General features: G+C 41.8%; 1 protein-coding gene across 2 annotated transcripts in view; it reads left to right on the plus strand.

Annotated features, from left to right (window-relative positions):
* The window catches only part of SLC22A15 (solute carrier family 22 member 15), a 70,506-nt gene that overhangs the window by 23,176 nt on the left and 23,365 nt on the right, over positions 1–23,965 (plus strand). For both annotated transcript variants that reach the window (XM_040998518.1, XM_040998520.1), the window contains 4 exons: positions 12,602–12,734; positions 13,370–13,534; positions 21,739–21,868; positions 23,306–23,521. In XM_040998518.1, the coding sequence (XP_040854452.1) occupies positions 12,602–12,734; positions 13,370–13,534; positions 21,739–21,868; positions 23,306–23,521 (644 nt within the window). The remainder of the gene's footprint in view (positions 1–12,601; positions 12,735–13,369; positions 13,535–21,738; positions 21,869–23,305; positions 23,522–23,965) is intronic.

Raw genomic sequence — 23,965 nt, forward strand, 5'->3', positions numbered from 1 at the left:
CCGGTGCCCATATGGGATCCCGGGCGTGCTAGGTGAGGACCTTAACCACTGCGCCACCGTGCCGGGCCCAATATATTTGATTTTTAATGAAAATTTTTAATATAAAGTCAAAGGCAAAAGCAAGTATGAAGTCCTCTTGACTTAAACTCTTGAAAAGAAATACGAAGTCTACAGGAGACTTTAGTGTAGGATATTGTGTTAAAAAAGCATGTTTTGAAATTCCTGCCCTGAAGGTTATTGTAGTCGTATTGGAGTTTGCACATTTTTTAGTAGAGAGTTTGAAGAAGGTTGAATAAAAGGTTAGGTAAGTGTGAGTAACTTGGTATTTAATGGAAAAAAAAACACTATAACCTCAGAGTCTTGACTATTCTAACATAAGCTGGTAGAGATTGGGGGTGAATTTATGTAGCAAATTGCTGTCTGCTGTATTCAAATTATTCCCTGAGCTCTGACTCACTCAGAAAGCACCAAATATCACAGAGACACACAATTATCATGCTTAATTAATGTTTGCAACCAAAAAAATGTACGACTGGAATCTTTAATATCACTGTGGATATTGAAGAGCTGAAATTGACTGACTATTATCTTGAGATTAATATATTTTCTCAAGTTGTACCCTGGGGTCAAAAGACAAGAGTATTAAAACAATTTGAAAATTTCACTGCAATTAATTGCTTTGGGAGCTAATTTTTTTTTAACATCTTTGCTTCCTTTTGCCTGTGCTACTGATTGTTATAGCCTGCACACTTCACCCATTAAGTGGTAATTCAGAGTGACAACTACATTGAAATGAAGCAAGTTAGTTAATCACCATGAAACTGTTCCTGAGACACCCTGCCCAAGGTCTCCCTACTCACAGGAGGCCTCTGATTACCCAATTTTCTCCAGAAGGCAGATTGTGCTATACAAAACTGTGAATGTTTTTATGGGCAACAGAGAACAGATGAGTGGTCAAGAGTGGTTTGGAATTGTAGTCTGGAGCTGATATTGTCTGGAGCTAATGCTGTGACTAATCTTCCTCCTTGTGGCACCAGCATGCCACACGGATGCTGATTTGTGTCCTGGCTGCTCTGCTTCTGATCCGCCTCCCAGCTACAGCCTGGAGAAACAGCAGAGGATGGCTCAAGTCCTTGGTCCCCTGCACCCAAGAGGGAGACTCCGAGGGAGCTCCAGGCTCCTTTGGATGAGCTCAGCTGTGGCCATTGTAGCCAGTTGGGGAATGATTTAGTGAATGAAAGACCTTCTCTCTCTGTCCTCCTTCTCTCTGTAAATCTGCCTTCCCAATGCAATATTGGTTTTTTTTTTTTTTAAAAAAGAGGTTGTTGTCTGAACCATTTTGTTTGAATTTTGTGCAGCAGAACAAGGAATTAGCTCTCTGGTTGTGGAGAGGCATGGAGGCTGTGCTCCAGGGTTGTCGGGGAAGTTGTTGTTTGAAATTTTCAATTTTGTTGCAGCCCTACAACCTCCCAGTACTGTAAGGCTGGGAGTTGGGCAAGGGGGCATGGCACAACTTGGTGCTAGTCAAAACACAGCTGTGAGCCATGAGGTATTTGATCTATAGGCACATGCCCAACCATGTTTGCCTGTTTTGGTTAGCTGGCCTGGACAGCCAGGGAAGCTGCCCTTTTTATTCTTTTTTCTTTATGATCAGATGGTTCTGCCCTGAGACTATTTGCTTATCCCCTATCAGGGAAGGCTGAGTTCACTACAAAAGGCTCCTGAGGGCCCAGTGGCGTGGCCTAGCGGCTAAAGTCCTCACCTTGTACACGCCAAGATCCCATATGAGCGCTGGTTCTAATCCTGGCAGCCCCACTTCCCATCCAGCTCCCTGCTTGTGGCCTGGGAAAGCAGTCAAGGACGATCCATAGCCTTGGGATGCTGCACCTGTGTGGGAGACCCAAAAGAAGTTCCTGGCGCCTAGCTTCAGACCAGCATAGCATCGGCCGTTGCACTCACTTGGGGAGTGAATCATCAGAAGGAACATCTTCCTCTCTGTCTCTCCTCCTCTCTGTATATCTGACTTTCCAATAAATAAATAAATCTTAAAAAAAAAAAAAGGCTCCTGAGCAAGTCCACTTTGTGAAAGAGACACAGCAGCCAGCTGCTGATCTATACTGCTTTGTGAATGTTGTAGCCACTTCCTGGTCTGTCAGTTCATTCATGCACTGTGCATTATCTGCACCCATCTTCTAATCCTTCCTGGCCCCTTATGTTTCTCTCAGTGGGTACAGTTGTGGAATAATTATTTTTCCATGCTGAGGGTAAAACTAAAGTGCTCTAGGTACCAAATTGGCTTTCACCAGAGGGGAAACTGAAATTTTAGATCTTTCTCACACTCTCTTGTGGAAATGCCGGGCAGAGTCCAGAGTGTTCAGCAAGATGCTGTGGAACCCTCACATAAGACCACTCTGCGGGGTAGGAGTTGTAGTGCAGCCATGAAGCTGCCATTGTGCCCTTCCTGGAATGCAGTGCCACTTTGAGTCCCACCTACTCTGCTTTCAATCCAGCTTCATGTTAAGGCACCTTAGAGATAGCAGATGATGGCTTAGATGCTTGGGACCTTGATGATAGGAAATTGTATGGCATTTCAGGTTTCTGACTTTGGCTTGGTCCAGCCACAGCTGTTCCTGGCATTTGAAGAATGAATCAGCAGATGGAAGATCTCTGTATTTGATGCTCTGCCTTCTAAGTGAATAAGAAACAGTTTGATGTTTGAAGTGGCCACATTGAGATACTGTATGTGAAGAAGCTTGTAAGACTGTGGCATTCACTCTTACTGCAGAGAGGGTTCAACAGATACTTAATTAGTACTGGCAGACACTGTGGGGTTAACACTTGGAATACATATATGCCCTTGGGGAGCCCATAGCTTCGAAGAGAGACATAAGAGAAAACATAATTTACTATGTATTTTGGGAGCAGCATGATTGGGAGACAGACTCAGCAGAGAGCGTCTAACTCTGCCAGGATGAATCAGACAAGACTTCAGGTGTAAGGCGGAGCTTGAATGGGGAACAGGCAGCAGACACAACATGAATGTTAGTTCTTGTCAGATGTCAGGCCTTGGGACGAAATAGGATGGAAAAATCTGCTTGTTTTTCTTAGGGCAGCCACACCCCCACCTAACTTGTATGAGTCTGTGATCCTGCATTATTCATATGTGGGCAGTGCAGTTGATCATGTTCTCTGAGCCCAAAGGAGCAGGCCAAGAAAGGGCAAATCTGATCGGTTCAGTGTTTGCAAAGGCAGGGTATGCATGGTTGCTGTTTACCATGCACTGCCCCCTCCATTAGAGTATTCTATGTCTATAGTGTATTTCTCAATCTGTATTCCATGAACTGCCACTGTAAATTAGCAGAAATAAAAAACAGGAAATTTAGGTCACATGGAAAAATGGAAGCAGGGACAAATTTTATGGTATCAACAGAGAGTGGGTGTGTGTCTGAGTTCAGGGAGCAAGTGTGAAGGGGTCCTTGTGCTCTCTGGCCTTCCCAATGCTGTTAACCTCTGTGTTCTAGAACAGTAAGAAAAGTTGCTGTGTATCGCTTGCTTACACTAGGATGTCAGAGGGGGAGCCACTGATGTGCGTAACTTGAAAGACAGAACTTTTATCAGTTATTGGATTTAAAAACCACAGTGAGGAATGAGAGAAACCACAAGGGAGAAGACCAGCCAAATAAATACCACTTTGGAAGTTGACTTTAAAACATGAGCCTCTCTCTTCTTTGCTGCCATTTGCCAAGCCCATGGGTGGTGTAACTTCACTGTACATTGTGCTTGCAGCCCTCCTTTATTCCCCTTTGCCTTTCTAGAGACATTTGGTTTTATTTTCCTGTCTTTGTCAAAATATCCTACTTGTCCCCTGTGTTCCTTTGAACATTCAGTTGATTTCCCCCATAGTTTCTTGAACAGAGTACAGGCTGAGGCTGTTTAACCAGCTTACTTAACTTCTGTATCAAAGGTGGCTGTGGAGATGAGAGCAGAGTAATGTGGTTTATTATCAATTACCTCGTTACAAGGTGCAACAAACTGCCAGACATTTTCGATATCTACCCATCTATGTATATTTTGTTACTTAAATGTTACTTTTGTTTTTGGAGATGTATAGCATGCACCTCATTTCAAAATAATATTTCACTTTTTCAAATAATCATACTTCTGCAATGTCTGAAAAATGATTGATTTGTGACATATTCATAATGCTTAAGGTTTGTTGATTTCAGGGAACTTGCCAAAGACATGTTTTATGAGTTCCTTTAAATTTTCTCTTTAATCTTCATGCTGTGGTTTATTTGATCTATCCTTAAGGCTTCAAGTAATAACCATTCTGGATGACTCAGTTCTTACCTCACGTCCAGCCTCCAGCTCTGTGTCCAGCTTGAATCCATCCTTTTCCTGAAGCCCCTGGTCTGTGTCGTGCCCACCTGAATGATTGCAGTTGTCCTTGATGGGTCTTCCCACACCCGTGTTTGTCACCTCCAATGCATTCTCTAGCTTTCAGGGAGAGGAGTTTTTCTTGTAATGTGCCAATACTTACTCTTCTCTTTGATTATGCCATTTATTATGTCATTTACTTATCCTCTTCTAAGCAGGGAGAATTCAAATACTAAACAGAAACCTCTCACTGGGTCTTTAGTACCTAACCAAGAGTAACTGTTTCTATTTTTTTCACTCCTGTTTGTCTTACTCTTTTTTCCTTTTTAAGAGCTGGCACATTCTACATAGCACCTGACTTTGTGCTCACTTGCAGTTGCCATATTACTGTTCCCTTCATCTTTTATGTCGGAGGCACCTGCTATTTATTGGCTCTGCCCTCAGTTATGCCTGATTTCCTCCTGTATTTTTTTTCTTTATAGGAGTGAATGATTGTACCAGTGCTTTTAATGTGAGATCCTTCAAATCCCTTTTGAAAATAGAGCATCATAAATATCCAGTTTGTGAACTCATCTAGTGGTTGTAATAGAGCAGACGATGGTTAGAAAACAAAAACATTTAGATAGGTCAACCTGAGAGGCTGAAAAAAATGTTGTCTTTATGTTGTTTCTCTTCTGGCAGTTCAGGAGAAAGAAAAATGATGGTCCCATTTCTGCAGCTTTCAGTTGATTTTTCAATTTGAAGTGAGTTAGTATAAAAAGAACATTCATTTGATAGCTTTGGAATTTGACCTGTCATTAACAAGGAAACAAAGCCTTTTAATAATCTCTATTCAGAGAGACTTGAGTGATTTGTACATTTGTGATTTTTAAAATGAAAAGGGCATTTTTCAAGAGTGTCACTACTTTCTAATGTCTTGGTGATATCCTGTTTGAGACTTTCCCTGCTACTAATTACTGACTGAACAATCAAGAAAATGAGCTAGCAATTGAGTCTGCTCTGAGGTGACCTTTTCCTAAAACTTTGGAAGCAAGTCACCAATATCTTCCCATAATATTATGTGGATTTCTGTCCTGCTATGTGTTTTTAGAGGATTTAAAAAAATGTATATCTCTTTACCAATCCTGGGATGGGCAGCAGAGGAGGCAGGGAGCCAGTGAGGTGGCTGAGTGCAGTGGCTGTTGTGACTGCTGCAGCTGCCTGTATGTGGGCAGTAGTGAGCATAGCAGTCGCTTTAACCAGCAAAAGCCCCAGGCAGGCACAGGATTGACATCTATTGAATGTGATAAAGCTGCCTTGTCTCCCTACTCTACTTGCCACCAGCTGACACTGCCCTGTACCCAGCCCACAGAGGAGTAGAGAAACTGTGGGGCTGTGAACCTTGGCAAGTGGTGGCAAGTGGTAAGTTTTCTGTCTGAAAGTGGACCAAGGTTTGGGTGACATGGCCCAGGGGAACAATTATGGGCAAACAAGCATTGGGGTGGCAGGTGAATCACCCAACATGCTGATATACAGAAAGATGTAATATGTCATAGCAAACTTACAAGATGAAAAAAAAAATAAACAGGATTTTTAGTCACACTGTTCAAAACTTTCTTCCAAAATACCTTGTGTCGTTTCTGAATCAGACATTGTTCAGTGGTCAATAAAGAAGTTAACTATAGAAGATCCAAAGGAACCATTCCATTTAGGTTCGTTAACGGCTGTGCATGTCTAGTTCTTTCCAATCTTAGACTATATCCTTACGTGAAAGGATGAAGACACTTTCTTTTATGCATTTCAAATACCCTGTTTTTGGCAGTCAAATTTTTGGGAGCCAGAAAGCATAGACTATGTTGTTCACCTTTGTAAGATAATATGCGAAACAAGGCAAAATGAGAGCTACTAGGCTATGAAGCTGAGAGCCTTATCAGGCCACAGAGAGACTGCCTAGAAGTCGTAGTTCGTTTTCATGCCAACAGCACAGGCAAAAGGGACAAGAAGAGAGACAAATCCAAAGGAAGGTCCTTGAGAACCAGGAGAGAGCATTCCAGAATGACTATGCCTGGTGTCAAAATACTACTTGAAGTGGAAAGTTAAGAAGTCATTCAGAATGTGAAACAATAGACCACACACAAGTGTATCCATGATTTACAGAATATTAGAAATCACAGTTCTCAAACATCCAAAAGAAAGTGAGTTACACCAGCAGAAAAAATATTGGCAAAGTTAGATAGATATCAGTTTAAAATGTCAAAAATTACTAATAGTGTACTAAGTTGCATGGTATAGTATTAGAATATGACCCATTTCTTGTGACACTCATTTAATCCATGACTGTCTGATGATACCACTTTTTTGGAGCTTGAAGCAAGTAAATATGGCAAGAATTTCTGGTTTCAGGAGCCCTCTGTGCCATTAACTTGGATTCTAAGAATTATGACAAGACCACTCAGAATGTGAAGGAATTTAGATGATTCACTTTCAGAGACGCTCAGGAACATATTTGCAAACTGATAAAAAGTAATTCATAAAATCCAGTGTCTATTAGGAACTTCTACAGGCAAAGAAAAAGGTAAATCTCTTATGTCTGAGATCAACAAGAAAACCAGAATTTGGAGCTTGCTGGTCCAATATCCCATTGGTTGCTACTCTTCCTAAAAGTACCACCTGAGCTGACAGCTATCCAGGGGTTGAAAGCGTGCAAAGTAGCATTTCTGATGGATCAGAGAAGTTCTGCATTTGTGGTCAACAGAATCACTGACTATTGAGTAGCCAAATTAACCATTTCTTACTGAGTAGACACCAAACAGATGAGCATGAGCCTTAACATTTTGACCACATTAGTAGGCTAGTAAAAAATGATGCACAGAGGAATCAAGGCCAAAGTGGCAGGCCATGTTTCAAAAGCACAAAAATGCTAAAGCAAACCCTAGAATTATAAGAAACATAAAAGCAAGATTTGGCTTTTAAGGCGCTCCAAGCAAAGACAATGAAACCTTGCTTACAGGCCATTAGAAGAGAAGAGACATCACCATGACAGCTTTGGCTTTTCTGGGACAACCTGATAACTGATACAGATTCAGTTTTAGATCTAGGATAAACTCAGTGAAAGGATTCTTTAAGAGTGGAAAATAGGTCTGCGTAACTGTTCATGTAAATAAGTTAATTCTTTCCAATATTTCTTCAAATGCCAGAACTCTTTTTTAAAATCTCTTATATATGCAGTTTTAGAATGTATTAATCTTCCTTCCTTTGCATACCCTTAAAGCAGGGCATTTTCATGTGAGCTAATTTGACTTAGGCCATTATTCTTGCAGGGTTTGCTAACTAGAGGTCTTGAAAATGTGAATGTGTGTGAGAGGTAGTAGAAGACAATAAAATTACTAAAGAAGGAGGCCAGGATGGGGGTTCTTAGCCTAATTTTCCATGAAATCATCAAGAGGATTTTAACAAATAAATGTACTGGTGCTTGGGTCTTCCCCCAGTGTTCTCAGGAGCCCCAGCTCCATCCAGCTTTGCAATAATTCATATCCTTCGGCATGACCCCAGGAAGAGCTTCTAAAAATTGTATACTTCAGAGAAAGAAGGGGCAAAAAGCCAATTAACAATCTTAAAGACAGTCACATGTAATATTATGCTTCTACTTACATCCCATTGCCCAGAACTTGACCTTGCGCTCATACCTAACTGAAAGAGTGGGCTATTTTTTCTTCATTCTAAACCACCACATGGCCAGCTAAATGCTCCAGTGGAAGGAGTATCTGTGGCGCAGAAAGATGGTGGGCTGCACGTAGAGTCTGATAGGATCCTCAGATGAGCTCCTGATTCTGATGTTTTATTGTCTGCTTCCATCTGATGTCCTCTTATTCATGGATGCAAAGAGAAAGACAGCTTCCGGTTGTGGGGTACCAAGCTCATCACACAATTTCCTTATGAAATAACCCACTTGCAGTTAAGGTAAGAATCGAAAGTACAGAGCAGAGGTTAGAAATAGAAGGAGTTTTCATGATAGTGGCATTGTTTAACTGCCCATCATGACCTGTATGCCTGCTTTGTCTTCTCAGCCAGCATATTCCATTATTGTAATCACTGCTTTGCTTATATCATTCACTCTGGTACCTCTTGCCTTTTGTGTTACTCCTGGAAAGTCCCCAGCTCTGTGTGATTTTAACTCTTCACCTGTCCAAGCAAGTGATGACTGCAAAGCTCAGGTGAACACTCAGTGTGTCCTGGCAACTGTGCAGCATATCTTTAATGTGCTATTAGAGGACTGTATTTGTCAACTTCTTCCTTAAAAATCTAACTCTCCCGCATTTCTCCCTCCTTTAAGTAAGGTGGCCTCACCGTATATTTCAGTGAGTAATAGTGGCATGATTGGGTGTCATCAGCACTCTACTTCCTCCCATATGGTGGCAGTCTGCCTGATTCTGTGGAGGCCAGTGTCCCAATTAGTGCATATGTATACATCCCTTGTTGCTTTGGTAAGTTCTTTGTGTCTGCTTTACTAGATCTCTTGGGTTACATGCCTGCAGTCATCCTTTACATTACATACCCGAACAGATACTATCCCATTTCTTTGCTCTCTTCATAACCACAGTTGTCATCAACATTCTATACATATATGCAATTTTTAATTTCTCAACCTCCTCCAGCTCTCTAGAATTCTACAAGCCTTCTATTCTTACCTGAGTTTTTTTTCTTTTTTTTTTAAGTGCCCAGTTTTATTTCCTTAGATAGCTGCCATGTCTTTGTCCTCATCTTGCTTTGCCTCTAAGGCAGTATTCTATTTTAATCCTTTTAACTAATCCTTTCTGTCTGAGTCAGATTCCCCCTTACAGCTTCTGTGATGCCATGTCCTCCTCCCCTGCTTTCTTAGATCTCTGAATGATACTAGTAAGTTTTCTGAAACAGGTCTTTTTTTTTTTAAAAAAAAAAGCAATAATTTTATTTAAACTTTATTTAAAGGGCATAGAATCAGAAATAGAGACAAAAATAGAGGTCTTCCACCCATTGTTTATTCCCCAATTGTATGTGACAGCCAGGACTGAGTCAGGCTGGAGAAAGGAGCCCAGAGCTCAATACAGGTGTTGCACGTGGGCGATAAGGAACTTAAGTAATTGAGTTATCACTTAGTGCTTCCTGGGGTGTACATTAGCAGGAAGCTAGATTTGAAGTAGAGGAGCTGAGAGGGACTCAAACCAGGCCTTCGATGTGAGCATAGACATCCCAAGCAGTGACTTAACTGTTGTTCCGAATGATCTGTCTCTCTACTGGTGTGTCTGCTGCTCAGCTTCTGCATGTAGATGTGGCTCAGGCCCTAGTTAGTAGCTTTTCTTTACATCTGTAGTCTCATAGCTCCTCAAAACATTTCTCATGAGAGCTCAAGGTTCATATCCAAATGCCTGCTTGATGTGTCTGCTTAGTGTCTCCAAGGCGGGCTGAGTCTAATCATGTCCAGCCAGAGCTCTTGATTCCTCCCACATCCCTAGGATCCTTTGCATCCTGAGTAAATGTTAAAATCATCCACTGAGTGACTAACATTAACACTTAAGTGTTTAGTTTGTTCTATTCCTCTTGAATGTCCCTTCCATCAGTAAAATCCTGCTGGCTCTACCTTCACAGGTGTACCCCATGTCTAACACAATTCTTTCCATCACAACTGGAGAGCCATCCCTGCCCATCCATGCCATGATTGTGTTGTGAACTATTGCACATGTCCTCCTGCTCTTTGCTCTTGTAATGCAGCTTTGTGGGAGGCTAGAATGATCTTTAGGAACAAATGACCAGTGCCTCCATGTCCTCTCTTTGCACTGGAATAAAATCTTTGACTGGTTACTGGGGCTCAAGGCTCTGCACGGTGATACCTGCTCACCTCCTGGGCATGTTTCTACCATCTCCATGAGACAACACTGCTAGGTCCTTACTGTGGGCTGTTGTTTTTGTTCTCCTGATAGCATTTCCTGGGTAACTACTACTCATAATCCAGGCTGCCTGTGTCACCTCTCCACAAAAGCATCTTCTCCCAGCACCTTATTTCAGAGCTTTCCTCCCGGTCTCCATGAATTTACCTACTATGTTCCTTACTACACTGGAACTAATGCTATGTGAGGGTCGTCCTATGCCTAGCTTGTTTATAGCTATCATCTGTGTTTACAGTAGTTATCCATCTCTAGCAGAAACTATGAAACTTCATCACTGAGCACACTGTCTTCAACATGCTCCAGTTTTATGTAGTCTTGCTTCTTCTCTATCTTACCGTGATCTAGACTGCCACCAACAGCATCAGTATCCTGATTATCTTTTCTGAAAGCAATAACTGTTGACTTGAAACAGTAATTCCAAGACAAACTGGAAAAACTAGTTAATTGACCCTGTTAAAAATGTTATGTGAATGTCAGATTTCAGGAATAAACCACAGCTTGTGTGAAGTTGTCAGACTTACCTAGTTCTTTTTTGGGGGTTTTCCTTTTTTTTTTCTTTTCTTTTCTTCTCTTCTATTTACTTTTTTTTTTAGAGATGTTTATAAACTGATGAGCAAGATCTTTATCAATCTGATCATGCAGGAAATACAAGGGAAGCAGTGGAGTTCAGTGTGCTTTCTGAATCCCAGTACTGGTTAACGTGTGGGAAAGAAGTGAGCTTCATGGAGGACAAGAACAACCAAGAAGATGCCTTCTGGCAATTTCTCTGTGAAAAGTGCTGCTCAAGCCTATCATCACTGACCCTAGGAGGTGTTACTGGGCAGAGGAAGAATGGACCATGGTTATCTGGGGTCACATCTGTGACAGATTCACTTTCATCCTGATGACCAGACTTTATTACACAGCACTAGACACTACTTTAGATGCTGGTGTTTGAGTGATGGTATTCTCTTAATTGATAAGCTTCCTTAAATTAGAAGATAGTAGTACTTAAAAGGTATTTTGTGTATGTGACAAATACAAATGACATAAAATTTAGTATTTTAATCATATTTTAGTATGTGTGGTTCAGGAGCAGCAAGTGTAGTCTACAAAATCAGAAATTTTTTCATCAGTTCTAAACTGATTCTCTGTCCATTCAACAGTGGCTCCTGGTTTCCTTCTTCTCACCCTAGATAACTGCTGTTCTACTTTCCTTGAAAATGAGTATTCCTGCTACTTCATATAAGTGATTTATCCCTTTGTGTCTGGCTAACTGTATTTAGCATAATGTCTTCAGAGTTCAACCATGTTGCAATGTGACTCTGAATTTCATTTTTCTTTAAGGCTGGGTAAAATTCAATTGTGTAAGTGTAAGTATGTGACATTTTGTTTATCCATTCATTTATCAATAGATAGAGGTTACGTCCACCTTCGGCTGTTGCGAGTAATACCGCTGTGAATATGGATGTATAACTTTCTCTTCCTGCTTTTTGCTTTAAATCGTTGTTTTCTTTTTAAGGTCTATTTATTTGAAAGGGAGACTTACAGAGGAGACACATGTACACACAGAGGGAGAGAGAGAAATTTGTCTTCTATCTGCTGGTTTATTCCCCAAGTGGCCACAACAGTTAGGGCTGGTTCAGGCCACAGCCAGGGCCCCAGAACTTTATCCAGGCCTCCCATGTGAATGGTGAGGAGCCAGGTGTTTGAATCATCTTCTGCTTTCCCAGGTGCCAAGTAGGGAACTAAATCAGAAGTTGAGCAGCCGGTCTTGAGCTGATATTCCTAAGAGATGCCACCATCAGAAGCATCCTATTGTGCCACAATGCTAACCGCTTTTATTCTTTTGGATATATAGACCCAGAAGGGAAATTGCTAGGTTGTAAGGTTCTCTCTAAATTTTTTTTAGCAAAGTTTTCAAGAGATTTTGAATCCATTGGTCATTTGAATAAAGGATCATTCATTTATTGCTTTCTATGTGCAAGGTAGTGTGTTAGGCATCAGAAAAGCAGAAATAAATGGGAAGAGTCTCTTCTCAAGTGACGTATGGGCTCAGTCAACAGGTATGTAAGCTGTTAGCTGATATAGACTGCATTTAATGCTGTTATAACTTAAAGATGACCAGAGAGCCCATTATAACAGTGGCTTCTGGTGTCCTGAAGATGACAATGCTTGACTAATGTTTGAGATGACTGTTCTTCAAATCTTGGTTAGTTGTGGATCAGGCAGCTGAGGAGCTCTATTACACATTTTTTCTTTTTACTTAGACTCAGTTTTAACAGCTCTCAGTCCATCCTCTCCTGTGACCTGAATGTCTCCTGTGTCTCCTCTTCCTGCAGTGGTTTTTAATCGCCAGCAGATCCTACAAAGTCAGCGTTGCCAGCTCCTTTTTCTTCAGTGGTGTGTTTGTTGGAGTCATCTCCTTTGGTCAGCTTTCAGATCGCTTTGGAAGGAAGAAGATGTATCTCACAGGTAATGTTATTAGTTTTGGTGAATGAGTAAGAGAATGTTGTTCCCTGAGGTCTTGGGAAAATCCTTAGGAGACACTTTCCTTAAGGCTCTCAGGAAATTGCTGCATGGACACATTAGGATGGTCAGAAATCACTGTGCAGCCAGAGTGGATTTTGACAAGCAGTTTTTTATTGATGAACTGTTCTGATTACAGCCAAATGTTGGTGTTGTAAACCATGTTAGATGATAGTGCTTTCTGCCACCCCTCAATCCGGATGTATGCCACATTTCTAAGGAGAGCAGTAAGATCAAGATAGTCCATTGAGTTTGTTTCCATTTAGCTGTATGTTGACTCATTTCAGATGAGCTCTGTAGGACCCAGCACCATTCCCTGACCAGCCGAGCAAGAGTGAGAAGTTTTCAGTTTCCACCATTGCTGTGAACAATGTAAAACTGCGTGATTGGCAGAAATCATATAGCAAAGTAAACCTCAGTTTTTCTTTATAGTGTTCAGGAGAAACTGTTAGGGGGAAAAAAGTAGCTGAGAAGATTCAAGTTCACAAAGGTTTATTTTACAAACTAATGAATGTAATTTATTACTTTCCTCAGATGCTGTTCTGCCTCTGGATCATTGAATATTGTTCCTTTCTTACTAGGTTTTGCTCTTGACATCTTATTTGCTATTGCAAATGGATTTTCTCCCTCGTATGAGTTCTTTGCAATAACTCGCTTCCTGGTGGGCATGATGAATGGAGGGATGTCGCTGGTGGCCTTTGTGTTGCTAAACGAATGTGTGGGCACCGCCTACTGGGCACTTGCAGGTACTGCTTCAATCTGTGTAGATCTGGATGTGAAAACCTTGAAGGGAACCAGCTAAACCCCAAAGTCTGAGAATGCATTTGGACTTTAGACATCATATTCAACTAGCGGTTGAGTATCTCTTACTCAAAATGTGTGTTTGCTGTTTCAGATTTTGCAATATTTGCATATACATAATGAATACTTTAGAGATAAGACCTAACCTAAACACAAGATTAATTTTCATGGGTGATTTTTACAGTGTTTTTAGTGCACCTTTAAGACCAGGCATGGACTTTCCCACTTGTAGTTTCAGGGTGGTACACAAGTTTTGCAAATTTTGGAGCATTTCAACTTTTGGATTTTTGGACTGTGGATGTTCCACTTGTGTTAGGTTTGCTTTGCTGTTTGTTCTGTACGACCTTAAGTGGAAGTCTCCCGTGGGATTCACCTCACAGATGGTGAGCTAGTTGTTCATCACATAGCCTTCCACCACAGGACATCAGCCACCTTTGGCCTTAAACTAGGGAGCGATGCAGACACAGAAATATCAACAACCCATTTCTTAGAACTGCTTTATTCTGTTCTATTAAAACCTTGTTTTGTGGCCCTTCTCTGTTTTTGTTAGTCAGCAGGTGTTACTGTTACATTTCTTTACTAATCTGTTATTTCCACATTGAGACCATGTTCTAAATTATTTTTAATCACCCATCATCTCTTCAAGGACTACATATATAGGAAATAGTATACCATATATAGTATAACAACAAAGAGAATGTCCTCTGGGAACTTCAGTGTTTCACCCTGAGTGTGAGTTCTGACTTTGTCAACCTGGGAACCCTCACGTGTTTTGTTTTTTGTTTTGTTTTGTTTTGTTTTATATATAATAGTATAACATACATAGTATATATAGTGTATATACATAACAAAGTCAATTATTTTAAAAGTTACTTGACTTAAAATGTTGTCATAGGAGAGTGAGTGTGTCTTGAAACTCCAGTTGTTACAGTGATGGCCTTTGTTTTTTCTAACTTTCATTCATTTGACATTAACTGATACCATTGATGTTCTTTTATTAATGTGGAGAACAGATTGATCATATGACTGATACAAATGAATCCAAGGAATGTGTAACAACAGATCCTACAGTCAGGGGCTGGTCTGGATCCCAGACCCATGGCCTCACTGCTGTTCCCAGAGGATGTCCTCTGGGAACTTCAGTGTATCACCCTGAGTGTGAGTTTTGACTTTGTCAACCTGGGAGCCCTCATGTATTTTGTTTTGTTTTGTTTTGTTTTAGAAGTCTTGTGGATTGTTATTGAGCTAGAAAACAATGGTTAAATAAAGCAGAATGCCGTTCTGTTTGTGTCCCAAAGCTGATGTGCACTTGTGCAGTGCCAGGGTTGTGTTGATTGCATCTAGGATGAGGCTATAGAAGGCCCTAGCCCATCTGGCTGGACAGGCTTCCTGCCAGCTTCTCATCCCCTTGACAGCAGTTTCCAAAGCTTTGTTATTTTCCCTGTAGCTCAGCTTCTGGTCTAGGACCAGTGAGAAAATTTTCTCAGAGTTTTCAGTTTGTATTGAGATTTCAGTGTCTTTTTTTAAATTTTTTTTTTTTTTTTGTAAGCAGTGGAGCCAGACTTTCTGAGGAATTAGCAGGTTGATCACAACGACTTACTGTGCCAGCGAAGGCACAAAGGCACCCTTTTCTTTGGTTTTGCTCTTCCTCCGGTCCCAAATCTTGTTCACCTAGTGTGTCACCAGTGCATGTTTTTCATGCCCATCACAACTTTCTCTATTATACATTCACATTTAGCTTTAGCTGGCCCATGAAGAACATCCTTGACCTGCAGTGGTTTGGCTTTCAGTTCTTTGAGAATACATTTGGTTGAAGGCACACTTGGTTGCATTTTGGTCTTTACCCTGGAGAGCAGTGTGCCGTGAGACACTCCACTGCTGCAACTGCAGCTCCCGCTCTCAGCCAGGCCCCTGAGGAACTACTAACAGCAGTGAACTGTGTTGCTCAAGTTCAGTAGTGCAGTGTAGTCAGTGCATTTCAGACTTGGTTTGTTTCTCAGTACATAACCCCATCATATGTGAGGAGCATCTGCACCACCCTTACCCTGCCAGATTATCTAAGGATTGTTCCTGTCCAGGTATACGTTGGACACAAAAAGAGGCCTTTTGGTATCTTGCTCCTTTGCCAGTCACTAAAGCCTTGCTGTAGAAGTACTTTACACTCCCATTCTTGTCCTTAAAGCTGGGCCAAAATGCAGCAACTAAAATTTCTGCAGCAGAAGAAAAAAAGAAAACTGGCATTCTTCCCAGCTGGCCTTCTGGTTAAGCTTTACTTGAGGGGCTGATGTGATGGCTCAACAAACTAATCATCTGCCTTTCAGTGCTGGCATCCCCTAAGGATTTTGGCTCCAGTTCTGGCTGCTCCACGTCCATTCTAGCTCCCTACCTTTGGCCTGAGAAAGAAGCAGAGAATGGAACAGGTCCTTTGGACTCTGTACCCATGTGGGAAACCTGGAAGAAGTTCCTAGTTTCAGATTAGCTCAGCGCTGGATATTGTAGCCATTTGGGGAGTGAACCGATGGATTGGAGATCTTTTTCTCTGTCTCTTATTCTCTGTAAATTTGCCATTCCAATTTGAAAAGATAAATAAGTCTTAAGAAGACAGAGATTTACTTAGAATGCCTGTGTCCCACATCAGAGTACCTGGGCTTGCACCTGCCTCTGGCTCCTGACTTTAGGTTCCTGCTAGTGTAGACCCTGGGAGGCAGTGGTGATGACTGCAGTAGCTGGGTCCCTGCCATCCGAGTGGGAGACCTGGATTAAGCTCCTAACTCCAGCCCCAGCCTCTGCAGGTACTTGGGGAACAAGCCAGCAGACAGGAGGTCTCCTTGCTGTTAGTCTTCCTCTCTTCATCTCCCAAATAAGTAAATACTTTTAAAAAGCAAAAGGGGAGAAATCTGCAATAGCAGCTTCAGAAGTCTGCCAAATTCTATGTGAAGTTCCACACAAATGTGAGAGAATTTGCTGGAGGGCAGGTGCTAACCTGCACCCAGAACGAAAAAAGGGCTCTGCTGGCTCCTCAAATGTTTTTGTATGAGCAACCTCCTGTTCCCACTTCCATGAAATAAGGTCCCCAGAGAGTTTTTCTTGGACTTTATTTTCAAATTGCCTTCTCTTCAGCACAATATGATACTTCTCAGTGCTTTCAAATGTACTCACGAACTGTGAGGTTTAGGGTAGGGAATTTGTTGGAAACATCCTAATTATTCGACAGTCAGAAGTTAGTCTGAAGAGGGCCAACATTGTAGCATAGTGAGTTAATTCACCACCTGCCACACCAACATCCCATATAGGTACCAATTTGAGTCCTGGCTGCTCCACTTCCAGTCCAGCTCCCTGCAGAAGAAAACAACCTGAGTGCTTAAGCTTCTGCCAGCCATGAGGGAGACCTGGATGAAGCCCCTGGCTCTTTGCTGGTCCCAGCCCTGGCTGTTATGGCAATCCAAGGTGTGAGCCAGCAGAGGGAAGATTGTCGCTCCCTCTCTGTAACTGACTTTCTAATAAATAGCTAAATCAAAAACAAAGCAAGGCAAAACAAAACAAAAAATAAGAAATATTCAAGGCTCTTCAGAAATTCATGAAAAATCCATATTATAAAAAAATCATGCCTGGACTAGAAGTGTTTGCAGTAAATGGACTGATCTTTTAATTTTATTTCCCATGAACTTTTCCGAGTCTGTACAATCCAAACATGAAAAATGCACATGGTGGTGTACTGCTCTGCAGATGGCCACAGTTAACATATCGCTGTGTCTGCATACCCATTATGCAGCATTCATTTGTCTGCCCTGCACCAGATGCAGCTGCTTTCAGTACTTTGTTCAAAAGGATGAGCACCACAGGGTGCGTGTGGGAGTCTGTTCTCAGGGAGTTTATGCTTCCCTCAGGTGGAACTAACAAGGGACAACTTTAAGGAAGTTATGTAAGGATGCTGGAAATACTTAAACAGGATAACGGGCTAGGTAGCAATTGCAAAGGGTCATTCCTCTAAATGGAATAATTAGAATATCGTATGCAAGAGGTAAATGATCAAAAAAGACCTGAATATGTGTAATTATAGGGAAAGAACATTCCAGTCAAATGAGAAGACAGACACCAAGGTCCTGGGGAATGACCTGGAATGATTCCTCTGGCTTTCTGGCTAACTCTATAGAGAGGTTAGGAGTGAAGCAAAATACCGTCAGAGACCAGCTGAGAAGGCTCATTGAGAGTAAAGTCAGTGGGTTGTTAACAAACGAATATAAACAGAAATGACTGTGGTGGATGTTAGAAATATGGATGGTAGAGCACAAGGTGGAAATAGAGGGATCGTTTCAGCAGCGCTGGGGAACATTTTTCTGCCCAGAGCTACTTGGGTATTTATAACACCATTACAGGCCATACAAAATTATCAATTTAAAATTAACCTGCAGTAGATTTGTTCCCTCTTGAGTTCCACCTGCAGTTGTTCTGGCAGGGCCAGCCCTAATGATTTCACAGGCCTTGGACAGTCTAAGGACAGGACATTTAGCACCACTGATCAAGGCTGTTGTTGGTTACATGAGGCTTAAAGCTGGCTTTGAGCTGGAGTTTGGTGGAAATACAACTTGCTTAAGGATCAGAAGTGAGAAGAGGAAAGAAAACAGCAGGGGACTTCATGGCTTGTGTTTGAAAACCTGATGAACCATCAGTGCCATTCACAAAAATGGCAGTAAAACCATTGTAATGTAGCTTTCAGACAAACTGAGCAGAAATAACAGACTTGAAATCAGTTAAAAATAAACAAAATGAATCTGAAATGTAAGTTCAAATATATATCCCTGGATTAAAATATATAAAATGCTCAATATTTATTAAATTTTTTAAACCAAATTATCTAGAGCGTTATCACCTCTGTATCTGTGTGCCTGATTCCCCCTCATCATTTCCAGACATAGATTGACTTTCTTGCTGGATACACATATGCATGTCAGTTGACCCCTTCAAATCAAACATACTGTTTTCTTTCCCCTGAAATCTCCCTCATCTCTTGAGTTTCTGCTGAGGGAGATACCATCACAGGAGTTCGGAGCACCAGAACTAGATACATGTGAATCATGTCCTCCTGTTCATCACTTCCTGTTAACACCAGTTCTTACTTATTGTGTGACAGGGACTCAATTCTGATGAGCTTACTGGTAACAAATGTCCTTTGCTTAACGCAACTGAGCCAGGCCTCAGAGACAGGTCTGCCACCATTGTCTCCGAAAAGCCTCCTCTACTCAGTACTGGAGCCAAAGTTCAGATTTTAAAATCCTCAATAAGAATTCTGAGATCAGAGCCAAGCACGGTAGCCTAGCGACCTAGAGTGCTCTAAAATCCTCGCCTTAAATGCACTGGGATCCCATATGGGTACCGGTTCTATTCCTGGCAGCCCCGCTTCCCATCCAGCTCCCTGCTGGTGGCTTGGGAAAGCAGTAGAGGATGGCCCAAAGCCTTGGAACCTGCACCCGTGTGGAAGACCTGGAGGAAGGCCCTGGCTTTGGATTGGCGCAGCACCGGCCATTGCAGTCACTTGGGGAGTGAGTCATTGGATGAAAGATCTTCCTGTCTCTCCTCCTCTGTATATCTGACTTTGCGATAAAAATAAATAAATCTTTTCAAAAAAATTCTGAGATCAGCTAAGGCTTAGCTGAGGTCATCCATGCAGCTGGACAAACTGATTGGCAGCCCCCAAGAACTCAGAGTAGTAGAAACACAAGAGTTATGCAGGGTTGTTGGAATTAGGACATTAGATAGAAACTATGGTACCAAACCCAAGTTACCACAGGACAGTATAACCTCGCTGTGACATAGATTATTTCATCCTCAAGTAGTAACAACTAGCTTTTGAGGTAGGTCATCTTCTTAATATTATTACCTTTTTACCTTTAATTTTAAAGGTTATTGTTTATTTTTGAGAGTTATAGAGAAATAATGAGAGACAGAGAGAGCTCTCATCTGCTGGTTCACTCCCCACATGGCTGCAACAGCTGGCACTGGGCCAGGCTGATGCCAGGAACCTCATCTGGGGTTCTCATATGAGTGCATGTGCCCAGATCCTTGAGCCATCTTCCATTGCTTTGCTGAGGCCACTAGCAGGGAACAGGATCAGAAGTGGAGCAACCTTGAACTGGCACCCATATGTGATGCCTGCTTTGCCCACCATACTGGGCACAGGTGGACATTCTTATTTCTTTTTCTTGAGTTAGAAAGCTAGGGTTCACAGACAGGAAATGGTCAGCGTGGACTACTACATACCTTACTAGGTAGGACACAAAGATTAGTTACTCCTCACTAAGGTATTGAAGATTTCTCTGCACACCCTCCTAAAACTGTTCTGCACCTCAATTGTTGACATATGCCTTGTTAGAGTTATGAGCCAGTTTTGACTATCCTAAAATCTGCCAAATTCAGCAAAATTATGCTTCGACACTGTAAACTGCTAAATACTCTAATGAAAATAGACACGAGACAGCTAAATAGTACCCTATAGCCATTTTAAGATGTACAGAAGCTGGTAGTATATCAACTAAAATTGAAATGTCAATAAAGTAGTCACAGGATGTGGTTAAGAACTTGGATTTTTTAACATATTGATTACTCAATATCATGTTAACTAATTCCATAGTGTTGTAAATTGTTGTTGCTTTGTTGTGGCTTTTAATTAATTGGGATGATATTCTGCCAGCTCTGCCTTCAGACCAGAGATGGTCTCCCCAAGAAACCGTTAAGTTTATCTGGACAATAAGATGCTGGACTCTATGCTTGGCATATGCTTGCAATGAAAGAATCTTGACTGAATTTGAACTGTAATACTGCAACAAGGTGGAGGAATCCACCATGGGGGAAGGGTACGGGGAGAGGTTGGAGGAATCCCAGAGCCTATGAAACTGTGTCACATAATGCAATGTAATTAAGAAAAAAAAATATTAAAAAAAAAGAGAAAGCTAGGGTTCAGAGTCGTTTCATGACATCCCCAAGGTCACTGAGTGGCATGGCAAAGCAAGGGTCCAAGAACATGCCAAATGGCCATCACATCTATGCCACTAATGACACTCCCTTTCCCCTGCACTGCAAACAGTATGTAGTCACTGGTTTCTGTTATTGAATATTTAACTGGAAACAGTAATCAAATGAAACATTTGTCCCATAGGACTATTATAGGGGAAATTTTGTAACAAAGTTCGGTTGCTCTGGCAAACCTACAGAAATTGTTTTTGCTTGGAAGGCAGAGAGAAAAATGGTTTCCTCCAGTCAGGCAGACCTCCACGCAAATCTTCTGTCGTGTACACTGGTCTGTCCTTAGCTTCACTTCACCACTGATTGAATTCCCCACTTCAGTGTCTGGTAGAGAATAAAACCTGCTTCACTGGACAGTGTGTTGATGCTAAACATCCTGGTGTTCAATAAGTAGCACCTATTTCCACAGTGGTGATGATAGCAGTTGTAGAAAATATGTCAGCAATACAGAACTTATAAGAATATCAGGTACATTAGTGGGTTTAAATTCCCATCTCATTGTTTCTTCAAAATGTACAGGAATCTTTAGAATTCTGTGGTTGATAGTTTTCCATCTGTATTGCTGACTGAAATCCATGCTTCCTGAAACCTGTGTTCTGCTTGTGAGAGACAAGAAACAAAGAAATATAAAATGTCATATATCTGATGATGGCAAGTTAAATGATGGTGGATGACAAGGAGAACTGGGAAACGTGTTGTGATTTAAGATAAGCAGTTCAAGTTTAGCCTCTGTGATAGAAATTAAGTTGCAGTGTTACAGTAACTTCTTGGCCTATGAACTGTGCCACCCATATGGCTAAAATATTTTTAAGTCTAGATCAGTTCAGGCAGATGTTAATACAGAAGGTAATATGGAAAGCATTTGGGCAAACCATAAAGTTATTTTATCCACCTGTGCTTTCTATTTGGCATCTGTCCTCCCTCCATTTCTAATGTTCTGTCCTCCTTTTGGTTTAATCATTGGATGGTCAACATTTATGCAGATTTTGCCCCTTAGCTCTGCCTGTTGTGCTTGCCAGGATGTGACTGGCATCTCACATGGAAGGCTGTGATTGTGACGCGGGTGGGGGTTAGAAATGGTGCCATGAATGGCTCTTCTCCAGTGACGGTTGTCTTTTCCCCAAATTAGGATCGATTGGCGGCCTGTTCTTCGCAGTTGGCATCGCTCAGTACGCCCTGTTAGGGTACTTCATCCGCTCCTGGAGAACCTTGGCTGTGCTGGTTAACCTGCAGGGAACAGTGGTCTTTCTCTTATCTTTGTAAGTAGTTTTTCCTCTCAGAGCTTTAATAAGCAAAAGAAATGTGTTATGTGAATGCTGGCCATTCCTTCTCAGGAGCTTAGCTGCACAGCTTTGGTGGAGAACTAAACTCTGCAGGTGTTCCCACTCTTAGCTCCTGAGAAGAACGATGCTTAATTAATTAAAATACAAGTTCTCCTTGTTTAACGTGACCTTTGCATAGACAGCAATTTCACATCCTCTCGTTGGCACAGGGAACAAATTTCTTTTATAACTTAGTACCTCACAATTAAAGATCTTCAGAGTAGAATTAAAAAATGGTTATTTGTATTGGAAAGGCAGGTCATATTTATGGAGAGAAGGAGAGACAGAAAGATCTTTCATCCCCTGGTTCACTCCCCAAAGGGCCACAACGGCTGGAACTGAGCTGAGCTGGAGCCAGGAGCTTCTTCTGGGTCTCCCATGTGGGTTCAGGGTCCCAAGGCTTTGAGCCATTCTCTACTGATTTCCCAGGCCACAGGCAGGAAGCTGGATAGGAAAGGGATTATCTGGAACATGAACCAGTGCCCACATAGGATACTAGCACTTGCAAATAAGGATTTAACCATTGAGCCTGGCCCAGGGATCTTTAAAATTTGTAAACAAATTTATTTGAAAGACTAGCAGACAGAAATCTTCCATCTGCTGGTTTTCTCCCCAAATATCTGTAACAACCAGGGCCGAACCAAGTAGAGGCCAGAAACCTGAAACTCAATCCAGGTCTCCTGTGTGAGTGGCAGGGACACATGTGCCTGAACCTGTGGCCCTCGGGGTGTGGATCAACAGGGAGCTGGATTTGGAAACAGAGCCAAGGGTCAAACTGAGATACTCTGAAATGGGGTATGTGTGTTTTATCACTGGGCCTCAGAATAATCCTTATCTCCTAAATAGCATATCCCTATGTTGTAATCACTTTTGAAACATTTAGTTTATTGGGTTGAGATAATAAAGATTTGTGCATTCAAGTAAGTCTTTTTAGGAACTTAGAAACTCTTAACTCTGTACTATGTTATTTTAACAACCACCGGAGTAGGATTTTGAGTCCTATCTCTGACCCATGCTTTATGAAGACTTTGTATTATTTAGTACTGTCAACTTAGCTTCCCATTCCCATATTAAAATGTGCTTGTAAGAACAAATGCATGCTGGTTACTTTGCTAGTGCTGTTTTGAAAGCATGGTTCTGCTTTCCATTGATGAACTACCATTTAACATTGATGCACTGTTGGAAGAGGCTTCCCCTCCTCTTCCACCGCTCCTCTTCCCTATCTCTTATTCCCTCCCTGGCTGTCACCCACGTATTGCATTGGCAAAGTCAATGTAAACACAACACAAAATCTTGTAATGGTGAAATGACTCGTGTCTTTGTTATGTATGTATGCCCATATGAATATACAGCCTTTAATGACGTCTCTTTCAGATTCATTCCTGAATCACCTCGTTGGTTATACTCCCAGGGTCGACTGAGTGAGGCTGAAGAGGCGTTGTACCTCATCGCCAGGAGGAACCGCAAGCTCAAGTGTACATTCTCACTGACATACCCAGCCAACAGGAGCTATAGGGAGACTGGGAGCTTCCTGGATCTGTTCCGCTACCGCATCCTCTTGGGACACACACTCATCCTGATGTTCATCTGGTAATTATCCCTCAGGGATGTTGCATTCGTCCTCAGCTTAAGTTGCTAAAGTTCTTGGATGGTCTGTTTCTTCTTCATGGTTGCAGAAAAGAGTAGCTTTGGGTCCATGTAAGGTTGTTTCCCAGAAACAAGGCCCCATCCTTTAGCACCTGGTGATGTACCCACCTTGGCTTTCACAGCACCACCTGTGACATGTAGGAGATGGTGATGCCTTTGGGGTAGGTTTGCTGAGCCTTTGTCAATAGACATCAGAAACATGGCTTGGTTCCTGAGGTATCCACTCTAAGTGCTTCTGTCTGCCCCATCTCCCAAAAGGAAAGGAAGCCAGTTAGCATCCAGAGACAGATTTCCAGAAAGGACCTAGAAATTTCTGCCTTTTGTGTTGGCACTTCTGTATCCATTGCTGGTGTGGTGCTCTGGGCTGTGTCCTGTGGTACCTCACTG

This window comes from Ochotona curzoniae, unplaced genomic scaffold (assembly GCF_017591425.1).
Source record: "Ochotona curzoniae isolate NIBS_2020 unplaced genomic scaffold, NIBS_Ocur_1.0 scaffold_1037, whole genome shotgun sequence".
In the NCBI taxonomy this organism is placed as follows: Eukaryota; Metazoa; Chordata; class Mammalia; order Lagomorpha; family Ochotonidae; genus Ochotona; species Ochotona curzoniae.